This window comes from Spea bombifrons, chromosome 13 (genome assembly GCF_027358695.1).
Source record: "Spea bombifrons isolate aSpeBom1 chromosome 13, aSpeBom1.2.pri, whole genome shotgun sequence".
Taxonomy (NCBI): Eukaryota; Metazoa; Chordata; class Amphibia; order Anura; family Pelobatidae; genus Spea; species Spea bombifrons.
The window spans coordinates 11563089-11587332 of record NC_071099.1 but is presented as its reverse complement, the minus strand read 5'-3'; the positions used below and the strand labels follow the sequence as shown (position 1 = coordinate 11587332).

Genomic DNA, 24244 nt, shown 5'->3' with positions numbered 1-24244 from the left:
GGACATCCCCACTTCTCCTTTGACAAGTCTTCTCCCTCCAGGACTCAAGGGGAAGGAGTGTAGAAGAGATCTCAGAAGTAGTCTGATCTAACAGCTCCAAGTTCTGGAATATCCATCCACCCAGGCATTATCTGAACACGCATCTTCCAAGAAGGGGATTTTTTTTGGGGAGGGGGAGATCTTCCCATTTGGTTTTTGTAGAGGGATCTTATTCACACCTGACCTCATGGAGCCCAGAATACTGATCTTACTGGGGATGCTGGTTACCTCCAACACAGGTAAAAATTATCTAATACAAAGCGACCGTTTCTATATAAAGCGTGTGGGGTGACAACTCTTGGGCAGTATAGTTTTTAAGTCATTCTATTTAGAATCTTGGTGTTTGCGATATCATTGGGGGGATTTTACTTTAAGGGGAGGCATAGGAAGGATCATGCTTCCACGTTATAGAGGTAACTTTTTGGGAACCAATATAGGAGAATCAGTCTTTTTTCTTTACATATTATAGATATTTCCGATAGGATGCAGGCTAGTGATATTCATAAAGGAATTAAAGGGAATGAAACAATGGGATATTTTTGATGATAAATAATGTTTCTTTGTTGTGTCAGGTAGACGGGGGTCTTTCCATCGTGTTAAAGGCTCTATGAATTTGGATTTAAGTGAGTTAGTCCTATAGAACATTGGGGTGTGTTTGTATATTGAGGTCGTAAGGTTGACTGTGACCCCCAAAACTCAGCTGTTAAGGAAGTTTGATACCTCTGGAATTATTGCGTCATTCACAAAGATTGCTGAATGTTTAATTTTTTTTATTTATAGTAACAAGATTATAAGACAGGGTCAATGGAGAGCATGTGGGCGAAGGCATGACGCGCAGGTTTGAGTTAAAGTCTGGTTTTTATCAAGGACCTACCTAATTGTATTAAATAATAATGCGTAAAGTCGAGTACCAGGCAGGGCAAATATGGATTCAATAAAACTAGCTATGACCTAATACAGAGATTTTGCCTTTTGCCTCTGTATTACAGGCTTCGCGCTCACATCTCACATCTCCCGGTTGCCAACCACTAAACTCATCCTACACTTAAAGGAAGGGGCAAGAAAGGGAAGCCGGGGTGAGAAAGCGCCAGGAGCCCCCTCTGTACAGCCTGGCGTGCCCCTATCGCTCGCCACAGCTTCACCAGGACCCCAAGGTACCCCCATCTCTGGATATGAGCAAAGAAGGAGCAGTTTCCACCTGGAGCCCGATTCTGGTGGAGCCCACAGGAGGGCACGGAGGTGCACATGTTACACGTATAAGGACAAGGAGTGTGTGTACTACTGCCACTTGGACATTATATGGATTAACACGCCTGAGTGAGTAACCTATATCTATCTAGTGTCTGTCTATACATCCGCTAACCCACACACCAAGGTGGACATTCTGGGTGATTCCACCATTGCTCTTTGTTCCGTCCCCTCTTGTACCCCTACTCTATTTTCTCACAACCATCTATATAAGTTACCCGGCCAGCATCCAACAGCAAATCATGTGAAATGTTGGCGTAAAAGGCCTTTTTGTATCAATACTGTATTATTTAACCACCGTCCTCATCGTAAAAAGAATGCAGAAACTCAATGTTTAAAAAAAAAAAAAAAAAAAAAAAAAGGAAATTAATAATTTATGGCGTGATATTCAATATGATCAAATCATATCAAAGTGATGACAGGGCAGGTGGAGGGGGTTATTGTGATTCGTTGGCTACGGTAAAAGATTTTATCCAATAACCTGCGGCGTGGTCGCTTTTTTTTTTGTGGCTTTTTTCAGGGAGCCGCACAGCTGTGATAACTTTTTAACAAAAATATTTTCCTTAAGTGTATGTTTTTGTTGTTTCTGGAAACACAATGTTTATCTTTGGAAGCTCTTATTCCAAAAAAGGAATAATTACAAAATTTGTCCATGTATCCGTGTATTTAACCAGTTAAGGGGTAAGTCACATTTTGGCTGACTCGCTATATAGTGCCGCAAAGCCTCAGAAGGCTATTTTAAATGACACTTTGTTTCACAGACTATGTTCTTAGCCTTTGTTACATATGTCTCCGTAGAATGGGATATCTGTCTGTCTGTTTTTACATGTGTTTAGCACTCCACAGGTATGTGGGCTGTCATATCTGTTACACATTAACCACACGGTGTGGCCTGTAAAGGGTCAGGGGCCTATCTGCTAATTAAAGAGATGGATGTTGCTTAGCAATAGAGGGAATTAGAGTGCCAGAAAAAAATGAATAAAAAAAAATAATAATGAATATGGTTGTCTTGTCAACTTATTATTGCTCCCTTTTTTTCAAGAAAAACCCCTAGCTAGCATTTTTTACTTTGTTAATATAATTTTTGTGTCGAATTGTCATGATCTGGGGGTCTTTAGGAGACTTCTGTGTCCTCCACGACCCACCTTAGTTACAAACACTTACTTAACTAATGTACATATCGCTAATATGTGCCTCGTCACATATGTACCAAAACCACGACTCGTGTTTAACCCCCTAGACTGCAGATTACTGCGCTCCATGTACAGGTTGGCACATGAATTGGTTTATGTTCCGAATGGATTCCCCCGGTGAGAATACAAAGTCGAGATTTGTGAAAATGATACATTTCATTCCCCGTTTATAGATTTCTCTCCTCTAAGCGTGGGAATTAGGAGCCCGCGTGTTTATTGCAGACCGTGAGATAAGATTTTAGCAACTCGACAAAGTAAACCACATTGCGACATTGCTTATGGGTTATTAAATGGTGAAAGGGAACGGAAGGGTTCTGAAAATTTAACCTTTTCAGTGCTTGTCCACTTCATTAATTCGGCTTAGTCGATATTGTCCCTGGAAGCATAGTTCCCATATGCAAAACCTCTCTTATTGTTAAATAAAGTTTAGATTTGGTTGCCTGATCTGCTGGTTGCATCTTGCTTATACGCCGCTGAAAGCTAATAGGGGTGCTTAATCTCAGCATATAATTGGAGCTGATCTGAGCTCATTCATAGTCTGTGGGTTTAGACGGTTAACATAGACGTGCTTCAAAAACTAGGCTTCACCGAAATATGAACCGGGGTGGGTGGTCCATAGACAACTCTAGCCACGGCCAATGGGCTCTTCTGGAGCGTGGATAAATCAGGACATTTTTGTTTTCCATGGTTTGCGATAAAACTTTTTTTATTTGACAATTTCTTCACTAGTTGATCTTTTAAACCGTTTGTAACAAGCGACTTGGCCGATACTTTATCTTAATGTCTGATATTACCTACTCCTTGGAGCCATTAGTTTAATCTCATATGTGCAGTTTCTGGCCAATAGCCATTATTTCACGGCTAAAAACACCAACAAGCCAATCAGCATTCAGCTTTAGGATTTAAATGTATCATTCTTTTGTCTTCTGCATTCCTTGAACAAACTTATTGTTTTGGACATTGTTACATTTATATACTTTATATGTGTGCTATTTTTTACTTAAAAACGCATTTGTGGTAGGGCATCTATTAAAAAAAGATTAATTACCCACCATCACCCACCTTAAATAGCCTTTATCACAGCAGATGTGCGGGGTTGGTATTTGGGGCGATTTCATCCCAGGACTACAATATGTTTTCTGCGTTGCCAAGATTCTAATTCGTTTAATCCTGGTCTTTTAACGCCTGTTGTGGGAACGATTTTAGGAATGAGAGCAGGGATTGAGCAATCGATGTTGGAAGTCTTATCTGTTCTTCCTACAGTGAAAATTAACAGCCAGTGGTTTAATACTTCCCCAGGTGACTTAATCTTTCAAGAGTCCATGGAGGGGGTCGGGTTAACAGCCCGAGAGCTACGGAGAGACTGACAATTCTCTGCCTTAGTACATTCCTACAGAAGGAAGCTGCTTTATATGATAACCATACTGTAGGGCATGTAATTTCATTTGATGGGATTAGCTGTTTAGTTATCAGTAATGTGTTACTCACCCCCAGGCAAATATTTGCTATATAGGGTCAAACAGATTTCATTATCACAGTTGTTTCCAACCTGTGGTCGTTGGACTACTAGTGGTGGCCAAGACCTTTCAAGATGTCTTCAGGATGAAAGATGTCTTCAGGATGAACATAGATTGTACCTTTTTAAAAATAGTGCTGTTAGATTATAAGTGCAGTCCCTTTATACCATCTGTAGGGATTTGTATTAAGGAGACCAAGTAATAGCTTAAAGCTATTTTATCTTTTGTGATCATGTAAGCACCTGGGATCCACTGACCTTCTAAAGTAGCTACAAAGATGGTGGTGCCAGCTTGGTTGACGTGGCAGCCTAAGTGCAGCACAAGATGTTATCCAAGTACTGACCGAGTTAACTGGTCGACGCAGGTGTGTCTTAAGATGGTTTAGGGTCAGTCCTATTGATGAAGGTACCAACGGGAGATGCTATGTAAGTCGGCCGGTCAGCTCTAAATAGAACCTGAGCCCTCAGTTATGGCTGAGTGTGTTAATAGGACTGTGAATGGGACAAAACTGCGAATGGTTATCCTGTTTTTTGACATACAGACCAGGAACATAAGATTACTGGATTATTGTGTCAGATATCCCTGTTTTTCTTTTAATATGAATTCATTTTTGATGATGTATGTCCTTTTCACAGACTCCCCAGGGTATGATTAAATTGCTGTTAATTTCTCACCAGGCTGTTTCCCACCATACATTATGTATTTTTGTCACAGTAAATCAGAAGTTTGGAATTTCATCTATTGTCAGATGCTGTAAACATTCTTGGCTCTCTGAGAGGATCCGAATTAACCAGGACTGGTAGTTACTCAGCATAAATTCATAGAAGAATTAACCACCTACAGGCCGTATGATTTTAAAGCACGTCCAAACTTCGTACTGGTGGATAATTCACTACTTAGGCAGATGGAAACATCAAATGTTGTCTTTCCTAAGTCACAGGGGGTTGAGAATACAATTATCCCATTTACTTCAACACTTAGCAAAGTTCTAAGTTATTTGGTGGCATGTTCGTATGCTGGAACAGTTGACATGGTTGCGTTTTCCATCTTTGGTTGGCCATAAAAGCTGAAGTCTTCATTCAAAGTCAAAAAGCTTCATAATAGAATTCGAGGCACCAGTTAGATCATTCTCATATTGGAAATATTTTTGTTCTGAGCAGTATAAGGAGCAGTATAAGGCTAACGTGTGTTTTTTTTTGTGGGTGCATCTGGTTATTTAGGCTTCAGTATATTAAATCCATGTAAAGGCTAAAGTGATCCCATTGTATTCCTCAATGGGACTCCATAAAGCTGTTCTTGTCTCTTGTACTCCGTGGGAGAGAAGCTTTATTGGAACGTGTGGAAGGAGCTTTCTCTTTGTTGTTGGAAGGGGTCCAACGTGAAAGTCAAGGGAAGCTCCATAAAATTTTCTAAAATTGGTGGGGCTTCGTTCTGAAAAGCTGAAATTGTCCTTAAAGATGTATCCATCTCATGATTCTCGCAAAGAGGTCTAGGCTGAAAAGTACATTTTTGTACGTAGTCAATAGTAAATGGTCTTTACGTCTTCCTTTTAGTTGAATGGTAGTCAAACCACAAGTTGGCCAACTGCGGTGGTTCGGAGAAGTCATTCCTTTCTTTTCTAACAAATGCTTGAAATATAAAATAATTTTATCTTATCATCTGAAATGAATAACATGGATTATTATGAAAATTATTTTCAGAATTTGTTTGGATCAGGCTCAGCAGCTAAAGATGGCCACCTTTTTTGCAGGCTTAATTGTCTAAATTATGGGTCAACAACCCTTAAATAGGATGTCCATCCTCCTAAAACTTTTTTTCTGCGTCTTTTCTCCGTCTGGACTCGTCCACCGTTCTGGATTCCGGACTTAATGGGCCACCATCAAACCAATCCCGTAAAACACGATGATAGAAGTGGAACCAAAGCATTAGGATGATGAATAATGTCCTCCTAATTTTTTTTCACCATCCACTGGTTCATTTTTATATTTAATTTTTGATAAATCCCCAACCCCCATTCCCGACTGGTTTCAATCAGAGTTAACATCCTTCATAAATTCCTGATATTGAATTAGAGCAGAGAAACCTCACAGCGTTTTCCAATTAAATTCCAAATAATCTGTATCGGGTTCCTAAAATTCTTTAGTCTAAGTGCCTCTAAGGAAGGTTCTCCGAGGGGCAAAGGTGGGGTACACCCTAAAGTTAAGTCTTACAGCGTGACGGTAACCTGCAAGCCACCGGCAAGTGTCAGTTTACGTCTTGCCATCCTCCACGTCAGAACGTTCTGTGTCTAAGTGTAGTCATGCCTTCAGTAGAAGTGGAAGCTATAAGCGGTATTTAACTGCTAGACTTGCGTTCCCCTTGTGGAACTTACTGTTAGAATCTTACATTACATCATAGATTTAGTAAAAGGATTTATTTTGACATAAGTAAAATAAGAAATTCTACTTTTAATCATTTAGTACGGTGACAGAGGGCAAACAGATGAAGAAGAGATCGGGAGGTATTTGGAGACCCCGCTGAGACATCTGACTTCTGTTTGTAGTACTATACCCCTTTAAAGCTTTCTTTAACGATGTGGTCGTCAGTGATTTAGGCTCCGAGGCCCCCCGGCAGTTGCGTGAAAGCTGATAACGGCGCGTTCCTTCCAATGTTCAGATGGAACATGGGAACGCAGACTTGACACGCAATGGCTAGGGAGCCCCGTTGGGAGCTGTGAATTGCATCCTAAATATTCCAACTGCTTGCCAAAATATCTCGGGCTCGCTGGAACAGGCCTCGGCTTTGGGCACTCAAGGGCATGTGAAGATTAAAATCATGGAAATTTGGGGGTGTTAAGTAATTTCTTGGAAAACTTTTTGTGTGATTTTTCTATTGGAGCACCTGGCGAGAAATGCCTTCTTGGATTCACATTAACAGGTCTCCAGGAAGAATCACCGGATACGCCTTCCAAAAAAACTGAAAACATATTTTATAGCTAAACAGTTTGAAAACAATACTAATGCCAAAAATATATTTTTTTTCTATATATGTTCCCGCATATATATTAAACATGACCAGCTCAGCCCTCGTTGAAGGAGAAGTTTTCCCTTCACAATGCATGGTGAGGTTAGTCAGTAATTCAAATTCCTGGTTTCATTGATAAATCCCTGACCGATCGCCTGTCTCGGTTCAAACTCTAATCCTCCGACCAGCTCTGGGCAAAGAATTCTGGGCTAAAACGGGTTGAATCCCAAACTTTCTGTCTCTATAAATAATGAAGAACGTCTCAGCGATTCCACCTGGTACATTGCTACTTTGTAGATATCCGATACTTGAAACGTCATGTATACTGACTATATTTCTAGCGACCTTTACAGATACCTGGCGTGTGTCAAATTAAAACTCTACACATTAAACAAGACTCATTTTATTCCTGCATGCTTCTACCAAAGCAGGAAGTGTACTTAAGTATGCTTCCTGTATATGTACTGAAACCCATGGGAGTTTAACACTAGATTGTCTACTTAATGTTTGTCCAAAGTAACTTCCCTTTTATAGTTTAGTTATTTTTTAACGTTGCCGATGAGTCTGACAATTAGCCTGAGGTTATATAGTTATAGAATACATTTAGTCGATAGAAAGGTTGAAATCCTGGGGTCTGACTGGGGCTGACGCTTTAAGGCCGCCAAATGATGTAAGTTATATCTTTACATCGTAAAGCGTGCGGCCGCGCATATCCAGCATTTGTCTCATGTGTCAAATGGCAAGTCCAGACCTCATGTCCCGGCGGCCTAGCGGGGGGGGGGCTCTGTATGTGATGTCATAATGTCGAATGCCAGGTCTTTGCCCAGGATCCCTGGCTACTCCGGTAGTAAAGGAACTAAATGTCCTATCTTAAAAGTATATTGCAGTTGTTTTCAGGATAAGCCAGTGAGTTACTGTTCAAACACAAACATTGAAAATTTCTGTGTTGTAAACAAAGGATAAAACTTTTCCATGAGCTTTGCGTCCGAAGTGCTGCTCCTGCTTTCACCCTTACCCTGCATATGAAACTTTAAACATATCGGAGATTTTCACCTTTATTCTTTGTGACATCTCCACCCAGTTCCATTCGGCACTATCCAGGCATTCATCGTCCCCCCTCCAGTCCTGGTCTTATCTAGAGCGCCTTATCAATAGCACATCTTATCTGTTAGATATGTAATCTATTGATCTAACCTCGCGAGCGTGAAACCAGCCTGACCCAGTGATAAGTCACAGCACAGGCAGCTTCGAGACGAGGAATATCTCTTGCCGTCACGTTTTCCTGCAAGACGTCGGAATTCTTTCTCTCTTCATCAATCAGCGTTCGATAGCTGTTGACAGCTTAGCTTGGTCGTGTCGTGGTACAAAATAAATTTTGCTACTAGGGGGTAGCAGATTTTGAAACTGTAATCTTTCATGGAAAAGATGAATGAAAGATTTATTCTTTTACTAAAGTCGAAAACCAGAGGTTCTATATCCGAAGCTCAAATTCTATTTCACGTTCACAGGGTTCTTGCTAAAGGCAAATGGAGGAGAATGTTTTTGTAGATATTTTTCCATCTGTTTATGGCTACATTGTGAAAGTTTACATTGTATATTAGCAGAATCAAGTTATTTTGGCAGAATTCCTGGGCAGTCTACCACACGGGATATTTTTGGCTACATTATCTGTTGTCAAACTCTATCACTTAATATACTCCCCAACGGCGCCACGCGGTAAATTTGGACCATAAACACCTCGGGTGTTATTTTTTTGTTTGTTTGTAATTTTTCACGTTTCGGTTGGAATTGGGGAGTTGAGCGAGAGGTCGAAGGGACTTTTGTGCGAGTCGAGTTCACTGGCACTGTACGAAGCTGGTTCTGTGTACTTACGCTTGAGGGAGCATTTTATTTCTGCGTTTCTGAAGTTTTATTGCTGTAATTACAGAAACAAAATATCATAAAACCGGGGCGGGTTTCAAATTCATTAGGACACAGTTGGCCTCCGACATGTAGGTGAAGACAAGCCGCATGCATAGGAAGGAGCTGTCTTCAAGCAAAAACTAATGCAAAGACGATGCCGGAATCTGGAAACGTTCAATTTGCAAGATGAAACTGCCTCCAAAAACACAATTCTTTTATACAGATCCCAGGGCTGCTAACTCACAGTGTGCTTCATCTCAGGAAGGGTTATCTGGTTCTTGGGTGTGAAAAGGCCACAAAAGAGTTTTAAGTAATTCCATAGATGGCTTTTCTTTTAGTTGCCCGAGTTGTAATTTTACAGTTTTTGGCCCCTATTGGGGATATCTGAAATACATTACATTTTGACCCTAACAATGGACCTCATACTCTACCCGAGCCCAAGGTCTCTGCCTCATCTGAATCAGTGGTAATTGTGGAGCGTTCATTCATCGATTTTCCAAAAACATTGTTATTAAGAATTTTAGCCAATGAGGAACTAGATTTGGAATCAACAAATACATTTCTTCAACCAAGAAGGAATTGTTGCCATTTTCTCCCATTTTCCTGCGTTAACATTGTTCTTTTTCACTTATTGTCCTTGAGCGGCCAATTTAATGTGCTGTGGGCCAAGATGGCAAGAGATTCTCAGGGAAAAACGAGCACAATTACCAAAACTCAAGGCTAAAGGTAAATTGGACGGGGCATATGGCCGGTTAGAATAAAAGTTTACCAGTTGAGAGTGTTCAGGCAGAATCAGGACATTTGGTACCTATGTAGGTATTCAGCCTTTTTTTTATAACACATTAAATATTTAGCATAATTTTCTAGAACTGTTGGAATTGTTTTTATTTCGAAACCTTTCCTTGTATTTTGAATTCCGAGGTGTTATCTTGGATGGTGAAACGAGGTCATCTAAAAGGGTGGAAGTCTTACTCCTGAAACGGCTCAAATTAAAAAAAGGGTAGTTTATTTGTGGTTGGAGTCTTTCTACACCCATCTAATCGTCCTACTCCCGCGTAACCTGGAATCCCTGTGAAAAGAGGCTGCGGACAAATGTTTCTCTTGGAGGTCGAGACCCGTCTGAGGGTGAATTCCTCTAGCTTTTTAACTTTTGAAGAGCCCGAGGTGATTCTATTCCTTTTCTGGACCGTGGATACAGCTGAGAGGAAGATGGGGTTTATGACACCACTTCCCGGCACACAGCGTCAGTAAGGGGGCTACAAGCCAGAGTACTTACCACATCCTGAGAGGTACGGGCCCCTCACAGCTCTGGGGCCATGCTCTGTGTCCTCCATGGTTAATCCGACCCTGATTGTATCCCAACAATTTTTTTTCTTCCAATATTTAATATCATGTTCTCCATGTCTTGTCCACTCATGCCTGAGACCACCTGTGTTGGTCCAAACCACAAAACGACATCAAATACCCCTTTTAACTAATAAAAAAAGGCCCTTTTTATTTCCCCGATCCAGTTATCGCATTAATTGGATGTTTAATTGCTGTCAGTGTTTCTGGGAGTGTTCTAGGCTAGAGAAACACTATTATTTTATTAAATCTTATCCTTCTGATCATAAATTGTAGTATTCTTTATGCTAAGGCAAAACTCCAGAACTATCTCAAAACGTCATACGCTAATTTGTGGTTTAGTCCCAAATGAGATACTTAAGGGAACTCCTGGGGAAAAAAGCACCTTTCTATTTGCCAATAAATATATTGGAAGATGTAAAGATTTTATCACTTGTGCACAATATGTATAAATCTCTCTGGAGATCCACTTGGGTGACCCATCTCGGAGGCTATGGGCCCTGAGTTCCATCATGTATCCATTATATAATTCCTTTAGGCCTGATCTAGGCATGAAATATGGTTTGGGAGCTGCTGCTTGGTGCGATTCATATAATAATAAATTTGTTTATTTTCTGTTTCCTTGTTATTTTAATTAATTTGTGCTTTTTTTTGCAACTTCCAACATGCTTTCTTGGATGAGTTTCGGGCCAGCTATTGCGGGGAACAGCTGTTCTCTCCGGAGTTCCTGGCTGAAAAGGTTTTGTATTGGATCAGATGAAGTGTTTCGAATGTCAAAATCTTTTAACATCGCAGCTTAATGGAAAACAGGTGGAATCCTGCAAAGCATACAGGACGCAGGTTTTTTGCTGCCGGATACGAGTATGTTTGGAATAAGTGGATTTATTAATCTGTGTTTCTGTGGAGCATTAGGCTGGGGTTTTTGGGTCACAGCATGTGGGTTTCTGGGAAGTTTTAGAGCTTGGTGTGTTTCAGGGAGCATTTGGGTATAACTGTGTTTTTTAGAGAAGTTGTTCAATGTAATTTTGCACAAAGCCGTTTCCTGCTGTTTCTGTACACATTATTGGGGCTTTTAGGGCTGTAGAACCCTGTAATACCCCCCATACCCAGAAAACATTCCTAGAAAAGAGGGGCATCATGGATTTGGGACCCAAAGAGAGACTGGATGAATGAAACAGGGCCAAATGGAGGTATATTTGAGCTTGGGGTGGCTTGGAACATACAAGTTCTTAATTATTTTAGAAGAAAAATATTGCAACTTTTTACAATATTATTTATCTATTTTTAAGAGAAATGTGCCTTAAAAATGTTAAGCAATACATGTAGAGCTCTAATCCGACGTGGCACGGAGACATATTGCTTATGGACCTTGTTCCTGCCACTTCTACGCTGGTTTTGATACTCAAGTACAAGATAAATTAACATCGCCTTTAAGAATTTGGAGAATATTTTTTTTAATCTGAAAGAAAATCTTTGTATGCTTAGTCTGGAACATATTTACCAAGCCAGAAAAAAAGCACTGATTTGGAACAGGTGCAATTTGTTAAAGCTTCAAATCCAGACAGGTCCGCTCTTCTTTGAAGACTATTAGGTTAGGCTACGTTTTCATCTATAGTATATGAATGCCGGGGATGTTTCCATTTACAGAGATATAACCGCCTACCATATGCAACAAGTGTTTCAATAGCCCTAAAACTTCTAGGGAAACTCAAAGAAAGGGGCACAGAGAGGGTCCGGTCAACCCTAGCGTCTGTATGCGGAACAGCCAGTAGAACATACGAAGGTCAAAATGTTTAATCGGAGTGGAAATTGCCCACTTGCCCCCTTGCCAGACAACTGCCCCCCATGCCAGCCCTGTTATTAGTTATTGGATATTTCCAAAAATCGTATGAAATGTGGGACGGTCTAGCAGTCATTGGGAATTCATTTTCTGCATCCCTGTATTCCGCGAGTAGAAATGATTTCCGTCTGATGGACCAACGCTAATCCCTTTAATGTTCACATGTGGCGTTCGCTGGATCTGCTAAAGATTCGGAGTTTATATTTTGAGCACTTCATAAACGGAGTCTGTTTTTGGTTAAATAACATATATATATCAAATAGGATGAAGGGTATAAATGCTCAGTACTAGACCGCAAAATAATCTGTTTTCATTCACCCATGTTTATTGTGATTGTTAAAACAGTTTTTAATACATTTTGCCATATTTCAGGATACAACCCTTTTTCTCGACTTACTATTTTGTTTATCCATCTCAAATGGCGTATTAAAGTGAAATTGTCACCTCCCCAAAAGCTTTTTTTTTTTTTTTTTGCTTGGGAGACCATCTTGGTTTACTTTAGCCAATTTATTCCTCTCCATCCTTGGAATATTATGTGTCCAGATAGCTTTAGAAGAAGAGATTAGCAGTTTTACTGAGAGGGTAATAGACAATTGCAAGAGCCTTCCAACAGAAGTGGTAGAGGGTAATACAGTGAGGGGATTAAACATGCACGGGATAGGCATATGGCTCCTGAATCTAAGAAGAGACTGACCACTGGTTTGAGTCTTTACAGCAGGAGAAACGGGCTACTAGACGGGGGCCGAATGGGGCCGATCTCCCGGCAGGTTCTATGTTTTCTATGGACTTTCTATGCGGCGCTCTACTTAGTCAGGTCACTGGAGGGGTCGTCATGCATTTTGTTAATGCCATAGACTAGGATACCCCGTCTTACTCTTTCTAAAACCTAAGGAATTGATTTTTGTCCTTGGAATGTATTTGAGTTGGCACAGCACGGATGACGCATGCTCTTTAAAGCCTCTCACCACATGCATTTTTTTCATGTTCAAAGTGTTCCATCCTAATCTATCATCTTCATTGACAGCAGGTTGTCTTCAGCCTTCAGCAGGTCATGAAGATGGAAGTGAAAAATCTCTAATAATTTGCGAACTGTTTGGTGACGGCTCAATAAGTGGCAGTTCTTCAGCCAGAGGGAGAAATCTTATCCCTCGACCGTTTTGCAAGAAACACGGATTCTACCCATCCTTCCATATCAATAACCATAACTCAAAGCTTCGGCATGACAGAGGTTTATTTACTATTGAGCTGTCCCATCATTACGTATAAGAAAGACACGCTTAAGTTAAGTTTTCCTCCCGTTGCCTTGAGGTTTATTCATAAATTGGAGGTGAATTGAGGCAAAAGGCCATCCTTTCCTACACGAAGAGTCAAGTTGTCAATCAATTAAATTTCCTTTTAATATTAAACAATGGCTTATAAAGAGCCAGTTAAATCCTTCTTGCGGGATAAACTAATCAGACCCTTTATAATGGCCAGTTTGATGGAATGGAAATGTTTTCACGCCCTGTTCTGGTGAATAAGTCTCGTTGTTAGTACTTCTGTCCTGAACGCTCTCTTATAATCTTCTCTCCTAACTCAGCCATCCCCAATTATTCTAACCATTTCTTCCAGTTGTTTTAATTGTTAATCTTTTGACCAAAATGCTGCTTCCCATGACTTTCTGAATAATAAAACAATCGTTCCACCTTTGTCGATAGATATCCTTGGATCTTGCGTTGCATCGCTCGCCATTCTGTCGCCGGTTTCGGTTACTCTTACTGTTCGGCCAATCCTTCGTAATATGTTACTTTTCATGTCTAAATTGACATTTCTCGAACATCAGATAACTTTGAATGTATTCTATTAATATTCTGCATTATCAACACTAATGTATCGTTACCATTCTTTGAGACTTTTGGGACGTAAGTAAGTTGACTACTGTCTACTATCTAAAAATCCATGTCTCATTTGTTCCATTAAGATAATCCTTCAGTTAATAAACCATGTAATGTTTTTGCTAAAATTTAATTGAGATGTATCCACCCTGATTCTTTGTCCTGGTTAGGTTAGTTACGCGTTCTGCTTCCTATACTGGAGCGTTCTTGTCTGTACCTGTCCGCAACATGAATATTGTCGATCGTTAGAAGTCTGGTCTTCAACCGTCCCCTCGGGAAAACATTCAAACCCCCTTGCTCTTCTTGATGGATACATATTGCTTCTGTCGTTAGGAGATCTGCAAATCAACTGAATCGGGAGGCCGGGACCACGGACAGTGAATGTATTTTTTGTGGAGTCATGTCTATACGATAGAGGTTGCTCTTGAAGATCCACCAAGAGGATCTCCTCTTATAAACACAGGTTTAGGCTCCCAACCTCTTTAAGGGGAAGGGCCATCTTCGGTGAGCTTCTTTATAGGAAGGTATCAGCAATTCGCTATGTATGGTCAATGTCTTATCTATCCTTGTGCAATGGAGAAGACTGTAACAACACTACGTTCTTGGAGGTCCAGGAGGCTGTCTATAAGACCATCTGTGGCAGAGCGTTAATCCAAACTCAGCCATTCACTATGGGGAGATGTGAGATTACTCAGGTTGTTTTGCAGGGATGCCAAAATCATCCGGTGCCAATAAATGAATCCACGTTGTAAAGCATGTGTAACGAAAAACAAAAGTATCACATTTTATCATATTTCCGTTATTTTCTCCTTGCGTCTTAAGAAAACATTTTATCTGACGAGGAGAAGTATCTTAAGTTTTCCTCTATAGATACTCTACTTTCACGGTACCGGATCTGGAAGCTTTAGGGGTAGGAGAACGGAAGGCGAGTCCAAGGCCGGGCGAATATTTAACATCATTTGCCACAGCTCAGCTCTGTTTATTTAATACAGTACCCCGCATTTATGGCAAATATTTATATTTAAAACAGCTATACCCCTCCAAAAAAAGCAAAGAATTGCCAATTTTTATCCTGGGATGTAAAACATTAAGGTTTATAAATCCAGATCTTAAAGATACATTTCTGTGATTACTGGAGTTTAATGCCAAAGTATGCACATTACAGATGTGACCTCTTTAAAAGAGGAAATACGGCAACCCTAGTTTATTTTGGCAAACCATAATTACTCACTCCATAGTTTACCACGAATCAAATTTGGGTTTTGGCAAGACGCGCTGCCAAAAATATAGAAATATCAACGACAATATTAATACGGCTCTTAGAATACTGGCTATGATTTCATTAAAGATCGTGCATGGCGATTATGAAGGTAGAGTCTCAGCTTCCACGTTATCAAAAGACACGCTGTATCGGAGGGTCTTAACGTATCTTGAGTGTTGGCGTTCATTTTCACTCTCCCTATTTTGATAGCTTTATGAGATTTGCTGGAGCGCTATGAATTCTATGTGATTGAGTATGAAAGGGTGTCTCCTATGCTCGTGGATGCTTATTCTTTGAAACTGGAAATACTGTAACAGTTTCCTGTAATCTATGACTCTGCGTGCTCCATGTTGTGTACCTTCATGTAAACAGAATGGCTGATAACGATGGGGATAACGAGACTTCCCCGGCACGTTAAAGCCAGCGGCAGCCTAATGACGTAGATGCGGCCAATGGCTGGATATGACAGGCCAGACATTACATTGTTATGCTTACATAGCGCATGGCCAGTATGGGGTGCTGTCATCCAGGTCTTTGCCCCGTGTGCCCTAACAGCCAATAAAAGGCTTCTTATGTTGTTAAACATTTTTTTTTTATTGCCGTCCACCTTACTTTGTTCCTCACATTATGCCATTTTGTGGACCACAAAGCCAGTTGGGCTTAAAATTCTAGCAGGCTCTATGTAGGGTTCCAAATTAGAACCTCGTTGCTTGCTTCACTTCATTCACTATTTAAGAAGGTTAGTGAAAATCTGTGGAAGGACCTCGACTTTACCAGTGATGAATGCTTTGGTTTAAAAACGTGCTAAATGGTTATTCCCATGCTGGCCACCATATGTTCTGGCGATTCCTCATCTGGAAACCACGCATAGCGTGATATGTGTGGAGAAAACAACGAGGTTTTAGTTTAATATACACTGTAAAGGAGCGGGTGCAGGAATGGCCGTATACAATATGACCCAGCATGGTGTATTCTCTGCGGGAAGAAGGGTTGACGCGAGTTCCGTTCCCGGTTGTCTTCGTGCGTATCCTATCCCCGATCACAAGTGTTTGTGATTCCAATCTGATGACCGGACTGGGAAGTGTGAGTTTAATCTTGTCCATATGACATATGTGAGGTTTTTTTTAAAGAAATTTTTGGGGATATTTTATCATTATCGGGAAAAAACCTTAATCTTTCTCCTTTACTAGAATACAGAAACTAGAAGGGTTCTGAAGATGACTTTCCTCTCCCGACATGGATAATATTTCTGTCCACTTCTACAGTGCAATGTCTGTTTAAATATGACAGTGGCCTCCTCTTTGTCTGCCAGAGCCCAAGGAGGCCTGAAGAACCTGACCCCTTGAATTCCTAATTCATACCAGATATCACTTCTACAAGACCTGGGGTCCCTTTAATATAAATGTCTCCTTTTGTAAGGGAACAACAGGGCTCCAGCGAGGCGGCCAACTCGGAAGTGTTTCCGTCTGCCGTTGCCAGCGTCCCATCGCCCCGGGCTGGGATTGGATGTCAAGCAGCTTCCCGTAGAGTCGGCCTGCGCACGCGCTTCTTGCATTCAATGTTGACTTTCAAGAGGCTGTACCCGCCGGCACTGGGGAGCACGTTAGAAGTAACTCTAAATGAAGACGAGTTCCTCTATCCTCAAGATAATTCACGTTGCAGTAAAAGATACTTCGACTATCGCTTCACCCTGAAAATACCAAATCTGGGGTTTTTTTTCCACGTAGAATATAAAGCGAACCAGACAGATATATGGGGCCGGGTAGAATACTTCATCCCTCACGTGGTTTTATTTGGATAATAAGATGCAGGCAGTGAGGGTCATATAGATTATATATAGGTATTACAGCGTAAATGTCTAACCCATGTATATGACACTGGAATAAATATTCTAATAATTCCGTGGGTTTTCTTAAACAGTTTAATAAGTATTTTTAAATATTTCGTTCCATGGCTCTCATTAGCTCCGGTCAGACCTGCGTATATAAAAAAGTAATATTCTTCTATATTGTAAACTTTACTGAACATTACATGTAAAGTCCTCCTTACTGGCGAATTGGCGAAGCCGTCCCTATTGGCCCCCAGGGTGATTTTTTTTTGGGGGGGGGCTATTTTCTGTGCTGAATCTCTTGCAGATCCATCTGGTTTAGATCTGGTCTCGTATTAGTTGGCTTTTCAAGCTAATATGTTTTAGATAACGTCGTCCCTGCACATTTCAAATATCAGAGAGGGGGGGGTTCGTGTTGCAAACATCTGGACCAACGAGTCCGATTTTTACAATAACCGTGAACTGGCTTGGCACGGCTGCAAAGGACGTGTTTTCAGATACATGTCAAACAGGGTTATCGATTCGTCGTGTTCTCCATGGCGACACGTTTGAATTCATGGAAAATGTTCACAGCCGAGAGGGCCACATTAACAAAAAACACTGAGAGCCTTGATGCTAAGGTGCTAATAAAACGTTAATTCCACTCTCTAGCAGATCCAGCAAATAACCCTAAGAAGATCTATCATTTCTATCCATCACCCAGTTTTTTTTTTTTTCCAGTTTCTATGGCAATGACCTATCAGTGCTTGCTTGTGCGTCACGTGACAATTTAGTGTTCCCGGCCGAAAAAATAAAAAATTAGACAAAGTTTAATTTTAAAGAACTATCGCTGGGAAGGGTTGGGGCATTGAATAGTATTAGGAATTATGTTTCTAATGCTAAATTTAGTTACAAAAATGTTCAATTCAGCTGACTTATGTGGAACAGCATCTTTCATTTAGGAGCATTTTGGGTTTTGGTTTATTTCTGATCTGCGGATATTCCTGATCGATCCGGAGCTACTAAGCCCGTTTCAACATGTGTTTCTGAATTCATAAAGGTAAAGTGAAATGTAATACTTCTTTTAATACAGACTGGCCTCCTGTAACCTAAGACTGAGCCTCAAGGTGTATCTGTCAGAGTCGAAATTCAGTAAGGATCAAGTTTAAAACGAGAAGGACGTGTTTATGGGAAACGTTAAAATTTTGTGTTCCAAGTGTTTTTTTTGTTCCGTCATCGATTCCTATACGTAAATAAACATAACCTCCTTTTCTTCACAAATAAAATGGAAATATTAAATTCTCCCCTAATCACCCAAGGGGAGAATAAATTATCCGGCCTCGATGAAGACCACTTCTAGGGGCGATATAAAGAAAATGATAATTTCACGTCCATTGATTACGTTTATTAACTTTATTTATAATGACCACAAGGCGGAAACCATTGTGTCGGGTAACGGAATCTTACTATATATTCTAGCTTCTCGATAACCGTTTATAGTAAACGGAATAGGAGCAAAAGTCTTCTCTGTGAACCTACGTTCAGGAGGTTATAGTAAATAAAACCTGAATAAACAAGATGCTTGTTGGTTCTCCGATAACCTCTCAGTTTCGTAACAATATGGAGGGGAGTCCCAGGGGGAACCCACATAAATATCTGTATGTTCTCTTTGGCTTAAAGACTATGCTTTTTCTGTCTGGGCAGGAGAACGGTGCCATATGGACTTTCCAATTACAGAGCGAAAAGGTCGACTGAAAACGCACAAGGTCATTCGGAGACAATGCCACGGTGTTCGTGCGAAGACGCCGCCGACAAGCCGTGCACGCGTTTCTGCAGCAGGAGGTAAATCGATGGCACGTTAATAAGTGACCTTGCAGCAGAATTCCAAAACTATGTATGAGAAGCTTGTGTTCTTACAACGTAATATGGCATGTGCTAAGGCGGGTGCTGCAAGTGTGTGGCACCCATTCACTCGGGAATGGAGGCACCCAACGTGACTCGTACCATGTACCGTCGTGGTAGTAGCGGCAAGTAGAGTGTAAGCTTCACTGAAGACAGAGCTTTATTTGCGGTAAGATAGAAGGGGAGGAAAAAGAGGGAAAGTTGTGTGAGCTGCATGGATGATGGGAGATGGAAAGGGGAAGAGGAGGGAGATTAGTGGAGGGAGAGAGTGTAGGTGTATATTGTAAAAGTGAGTCTGGGAGTGTATGGTGTGTGTGTGTTACTGTATAGCGTTATGAGTGGTGTCAGAGTGTCAAGGGTGAGTGTAGGGTTAGTGGCGCCTGGGAGATGGAGAGGAGGAGCAGGAGAAAGTGTGTGGTATTACAGTAAGCATGTGGTGTATGGTGATAGGGTAAGTGTGTGTTAGTATGGGTTTGCTAATTGTAGGAGGGGGGGGCACCAAGGAAATACTGCCTCTAGACTCTGCTAACCCTGCTAATTCCTGGAATACTCCGTCCCATTCTACAGAATGTAATGCTCAATGTTGGGGTATATTCTGTATTATTGTACGGTGTTGATGTACGGAATATGATGGCCAAGCCTGGACGTTTTTGGCCTGGTGGCCCACTTGGCCAATAACGCAGTATACTTACCCTTACCGTGACTTCAATGGTAGATTGGGTCCTGCAGTGTGTGACCACGGGTTCTACAGCAGAGCCAGGGCCATTTTTTCCCACTAGTTGGTCCTGATGATGGCGCCATATAAATCGGTAAATAACAACAATATACAAAGCATATTCAGAATAAGGATATGATCTGGAACGTTAAAATACACCGTATAATGCAAACTATAAATACGCTATTACAAAGTAACCTGGACTCCTTATAAACCCTAAATCCCACCATACCCTTACTACAAAGTCAAAAAAAAAGAGGATTAGAACCAGGATTAAATCTGTTTACTGTTAATGTGTGTTTTATAAGATTTTGATTATTTCAATGCAGGGATTTAATAAAAAGTTTTATAGGCCTGCTGTTTTAAATTTTTGCATTAAAATTACAAAAAAGAACTTCAATCTATTTTTTTTTAATGTGGAGTTTTTCTGACCACTGCCTCCCTGCTGCGCATCTTCTGATATTTTATATATCTGTGTGTGTTTTTACAGAACTTATGTTTTTGGTTCTATACCAGTTTTGTTTTGTTTTGTTTTTTTTTGGTTATATAGAAGTTGCCTTATTTGACTTTGCATTTTTTTATTTTGCCAATACCCAGAAACTTTGTTTATATCGGAATTCTCAGACTGAATTGATATTCCCAAAATCAAATTATTTATTTTGAAGTTTTAAGATAAGACAGATAAATGTGCAAATAATATATTTTGCAAATGATGCTTTAAAATCTTTATGATTATGTATTGATCAGAATGTTTAAATGTATTGAAAATACAATAATTTTCATTACATTTAAGACATAAGGGGCTGGGTTCAAAGTAATTGCATAGATTACAATTGGCCCATAATTATTCCCTGCGATAAATCTTTCTCTAGCATTGAATCCAGCCTGTTGTATCTTTTTTTATCAAGATGAATCAGTTGTTTTTTTCAGGTTTCCCATAAAGTCTTGTATTTATTTTTCTGGCTTAAAAATAACATTTTTAAATTTAAATTCAGCAAAAAAAATAATCAATTTTTATTGCTATATTTCTAGCTGTATTTTATTTTTATTGAAATAGAGAGAGGTTTTTTTTGTTAATGTAACCTTTAAACAATTTTTTTTTTTTTTTTTTTGGAATGTACTGTAAAATAATCCTTTGCTCTGATCTGTTGTTCCCAGTTCCCGATCTTCACAAAGAAAGAGGAGAGACAGACAATTAAACAAGAGGCAAATTCACGCAGTAGCCCGACCACCTGCCGTGTGAAGCCTTCAGCAGAGGTGAGGCGCGTGATGAATAGGGGCTGATTTGGGAGGTCACATGACACACGGACATTCTTCGTGGAGAAAGTTTTTAGACTTTTTGTTTTTGCCTTCAGGTTTAAACATGTTGGCTAATCTGCTAAATTGCGTTTTCAAACTCTACGCTACAAAAATTCTAGACGGTATATCGGTAACATTCTTTTAGAATACCGTTCTTTATGATGACGTGCATTCTCCTGTAGACCTATATTAATCGTCGCTTTTATTGATGAAATCATTACAGGAGAAATGTATGGGGTGGTGCTGGGTTTTAAATGGTTTGGCCAAAGATGATACCCACTCGGACCTCTTCTTTCTCACTCTAATTGTTAATGCCGCTTCCTAAAATCCTACATTACGGTTCTAAAGATATATAACGGTGTTTGAAGATTACAATAAACTGTATATGTATTAGAAACCCATCTTAAATGTATCCCATCTATCTCTCTTCTACGGTTGCCGATTGGTTCAGACAGCCTTTGTAAGCCTCGGGGAGGAGAAGAGAGAGAGAACCTGAGGACGTGACTTTGATCAGATGATGAGTTCAGATAATCTAGCTTTCCCGGGGTTGAAAAACTTTTAACAAAATATCTCCATATTTGAATAGCAAGAAATAGGCGTCATGGGTGATTTGATAAGTTCGTTCTGCTAAAAGCTATGAAGTTGATAGTTGTCCTTAAAAAAGCCAAAATAAGGTTGAGTGAGTGGGAGCAACTGGTTTTTCTGAGCGTCTTCTGTTGTTTATTTTTTCAGGTTTGGAAAAGTCATCAAGGACAAATGAGCTACGAGATACTCATGATTTATGAGCCCACGAGGCTGTCGTAGGCTGACACTCGGACAATGGACAAGTCACCCCTGTTAAAGCAAACGTCAAACCTTTTGGAGAAGACGCAGACTTTACCTTACCTCACACACAGTATTTCTGATTCACTGAGGCGATTGTCGTAGAAAGGGAGGAACAAACAAACAAAAAAATTCAACCGAACCAGAAGCGGGTTCATAACCAACCAGCCGGGATGTAACATTATAATTAACCCCATCAGCCCCCAGAACTGACTGGGTTAATTATAATTCCTGGGAAAGCAAAATAACTAAATGGAGTTAATACAGCTTAAAAAGCATGCGTATATACGACTAACGTCACCAAAAAAATATGTATCAATGCAAAAGCGCTTGTGTACCTTTTTAAGCATACAATTAACCCAGTTCTTGGCTAGATGTTTATTGGAACATTAAGGGACTTTAATCTGAAAGTTAACCAGTCTTTCTGGGCGCCCCCCCCCCAAAAAAAAAACAACCCCTGTGCCTTTTTAAAGCTTTGGCGTTTTTCTAAGGTGCTAACATCAACGATCTCAGATATCGGACTTGGAGAAATTGACCGACAGACCTGTGAAGGGTTAAAAAAAATCATTCCCGGACCGCAGGGACATTTTTCTAGGAATTAATATTTTATGGCGGATCTTTTCCGATGAAGGACGTCCTTGAGGGAGAAATGGTGGGACTATTGACGTTGATGGTCTTGGAGGAATGAGTGATGAGCAGCCAAATGAAAAGAAGAAAATAAACATGTTTTTTGGGAAACAGCATCACGTATGTGCATGAATCCTCCGCTCGGAGTCTCTTCTACCACTGGAATGATAACGTCCACCTACATGTGGCTATCTTTGGGATTACAAGATCATAGGACGTGCTCCAAAAATGTGGATCGATATTGATGGGGGTTTTTTTTGTAGATATCCCAACATTCTAACGTTTCAGGAGAATAACAAATGCTAACCATGTCAAGGACACTGTTTTGTGAAGTAAAAAGCACGTGATATATATCATAAAAGGCACATATTAGCACACCCGGGTGCAATCCACAAGAATAAAAAAAATGTAAATCCGGTTAAATAGTTCTAGATTGTTCACAGGATTTAAATACAGTTGCAGTAAAATGTAGGTCCAATTTGGACTGTTATCAAAAATTCTTGTACTTTTTCGTTAAGTTTGTCCATTTATTCTCTGCCTACTTTTTACACCCAGATTTGTATTTAAACCCTGTGTGTGTTTTTGTATTATTCTTTAAATATTTTATTATATATATATTTAAATATATATATGAGTATTTTTTATCATTAAAAAAAGTATGGTTTTACTATTGGTGTGAGTACAATAGTTACGGATGCATTTTCTTTAAGTTATACGTCTTCTATAATTCCTAAAATCCTGTATGAGTAATAAAGTAACTTTCCCCCCTGTTATCTTCAAGGTCCATTAATCAATCATTTTAAGTGGCCCTGACAGCTAAATAGCTTTACATTAATCAGTAGTCTCCAAAAAAAATCCCCAAAATTTTTTACATTTCTAAAACAGTTCATCGGTTTGAAGACTTCTTTGAACAATAAGATAAGTTGTTCGTATGCCAACTGAGACACATTCGGTTAAACTCCAATTCACTCCATTCTGCACGGATTTTATGATATGTGCCGCCAAAGAGGCAAGGGAATTTGAAATATTTTATGTAAGATAATTTTAGATGGCACACAATTCTAAAAATTCAAAGAAAAAAAAAATCCAGCAGCAAAATGAGTTTCTGGGGAAACATTCCAAGTCTGTATGAATTCTAAATCTGTCTAAATAAAAATAACCCACTTAATATTCCAATATAACCATCAGGGTTGGAAGATTTTTTTTTTACCCCCACATAAAAAATTGGACAATATCTTCTTGTTTTTGGATTTCAATGTATTTAAACCTTTTTTTCCATTTCTAGTCACAGCATTGTTGAGGAGGGGGGGGGGATATTTATTATGGTAAATATTTAGGGTATTTAAAGTATTTTCCCATTGTAAGCCCATTATGGACATGGTATCCAACATTTTTAACTATACTATAGGATATATATATATATATATATATATATATATATATATATATATATATATATATATATATGTATATATGTATGTTCAAAGTATAAAAAGTGGTCTTATTCCTCATAGTAACCAATGGCTGCTATAGCGATCGATTCACAACTTTTGCCCCGGAATCACATTTTTTTTATATAAATATATATAAACTCCACTATGTCCATATTTAACTAAAATGCTTATTTCTCCCACTGTATAAAGTGCCTTAAAAAATCCATTAATCCGGCTCTGCCAAAAAAAATGTATATTCTTAAGAGAATGAGCCATTATAATACACATTGTATCTTTCTGCTATCACATTTATATTTGTGTTATCTGCAGGCATGTATATTGTACAGTTAAAAATATGGACTATTTATTGTGCAAAACAATTCAATATTTTCTGGTTTTTTTGTTTGTAAGAAAATCC

The 24244-nt window shown here is 39.6% G+C and overlaps 1 protein-coding gene across 1 annotated transcript; it reads left to right on the top strand.

The window, feature by feature from the left end:
• The first annotated feature begins 189 nt into the window (after window positions 1–189).
• On the top strand, window positions 190–23060 carry EDN3 (endothelin 3). Its single transcript, XM_053453826.1, has 5 exons — window positions 190–278; window positions 1029–1356; window positions 18733–18870; window positions 20804–20902; window positions 21677–23060. Exons 1-4 carry the CDS (start codon window positions 227–229, stop codon window positions 20886–20888), a joined length of 603 nt encoding a protein of 200 aa, XP_053309801.1. The 5' UTR covers window positions 190–226; the 3' UTR covers window positions 20889–20902; window positions 21677–23060.
• The last annotated feature ends 1184 nt before the right edge of the window (window positions 23061–24244 follow it).

What these genes read in the sequence shown, in the direction of transcription:
- EDN3 (XM_053453826.1), top strand. Translation starts at nt 227, where the DNA reads ATGGAGCCCAGAATACTGATCTTACTGGGGATGCTGGTTACCTCCAAC. An exon ending in GCTGGTTACCTCCAACACAG is followed by an intron (nt 279 to 1,028) that starts GTAAAAATTATC and finishes TCTGTATTACAG; the next exon opens with GCTTCGCGCTCACATCTCAC. An exon ending in ATATGGATTAACACGCCTGA is followed by an intron (nt 1,357 to 18,732) that starts GTGAGTAACCTA and finishes CTGTCTGGGCAG; the next exon opens with GAGAACGGTGCCATATGGAC.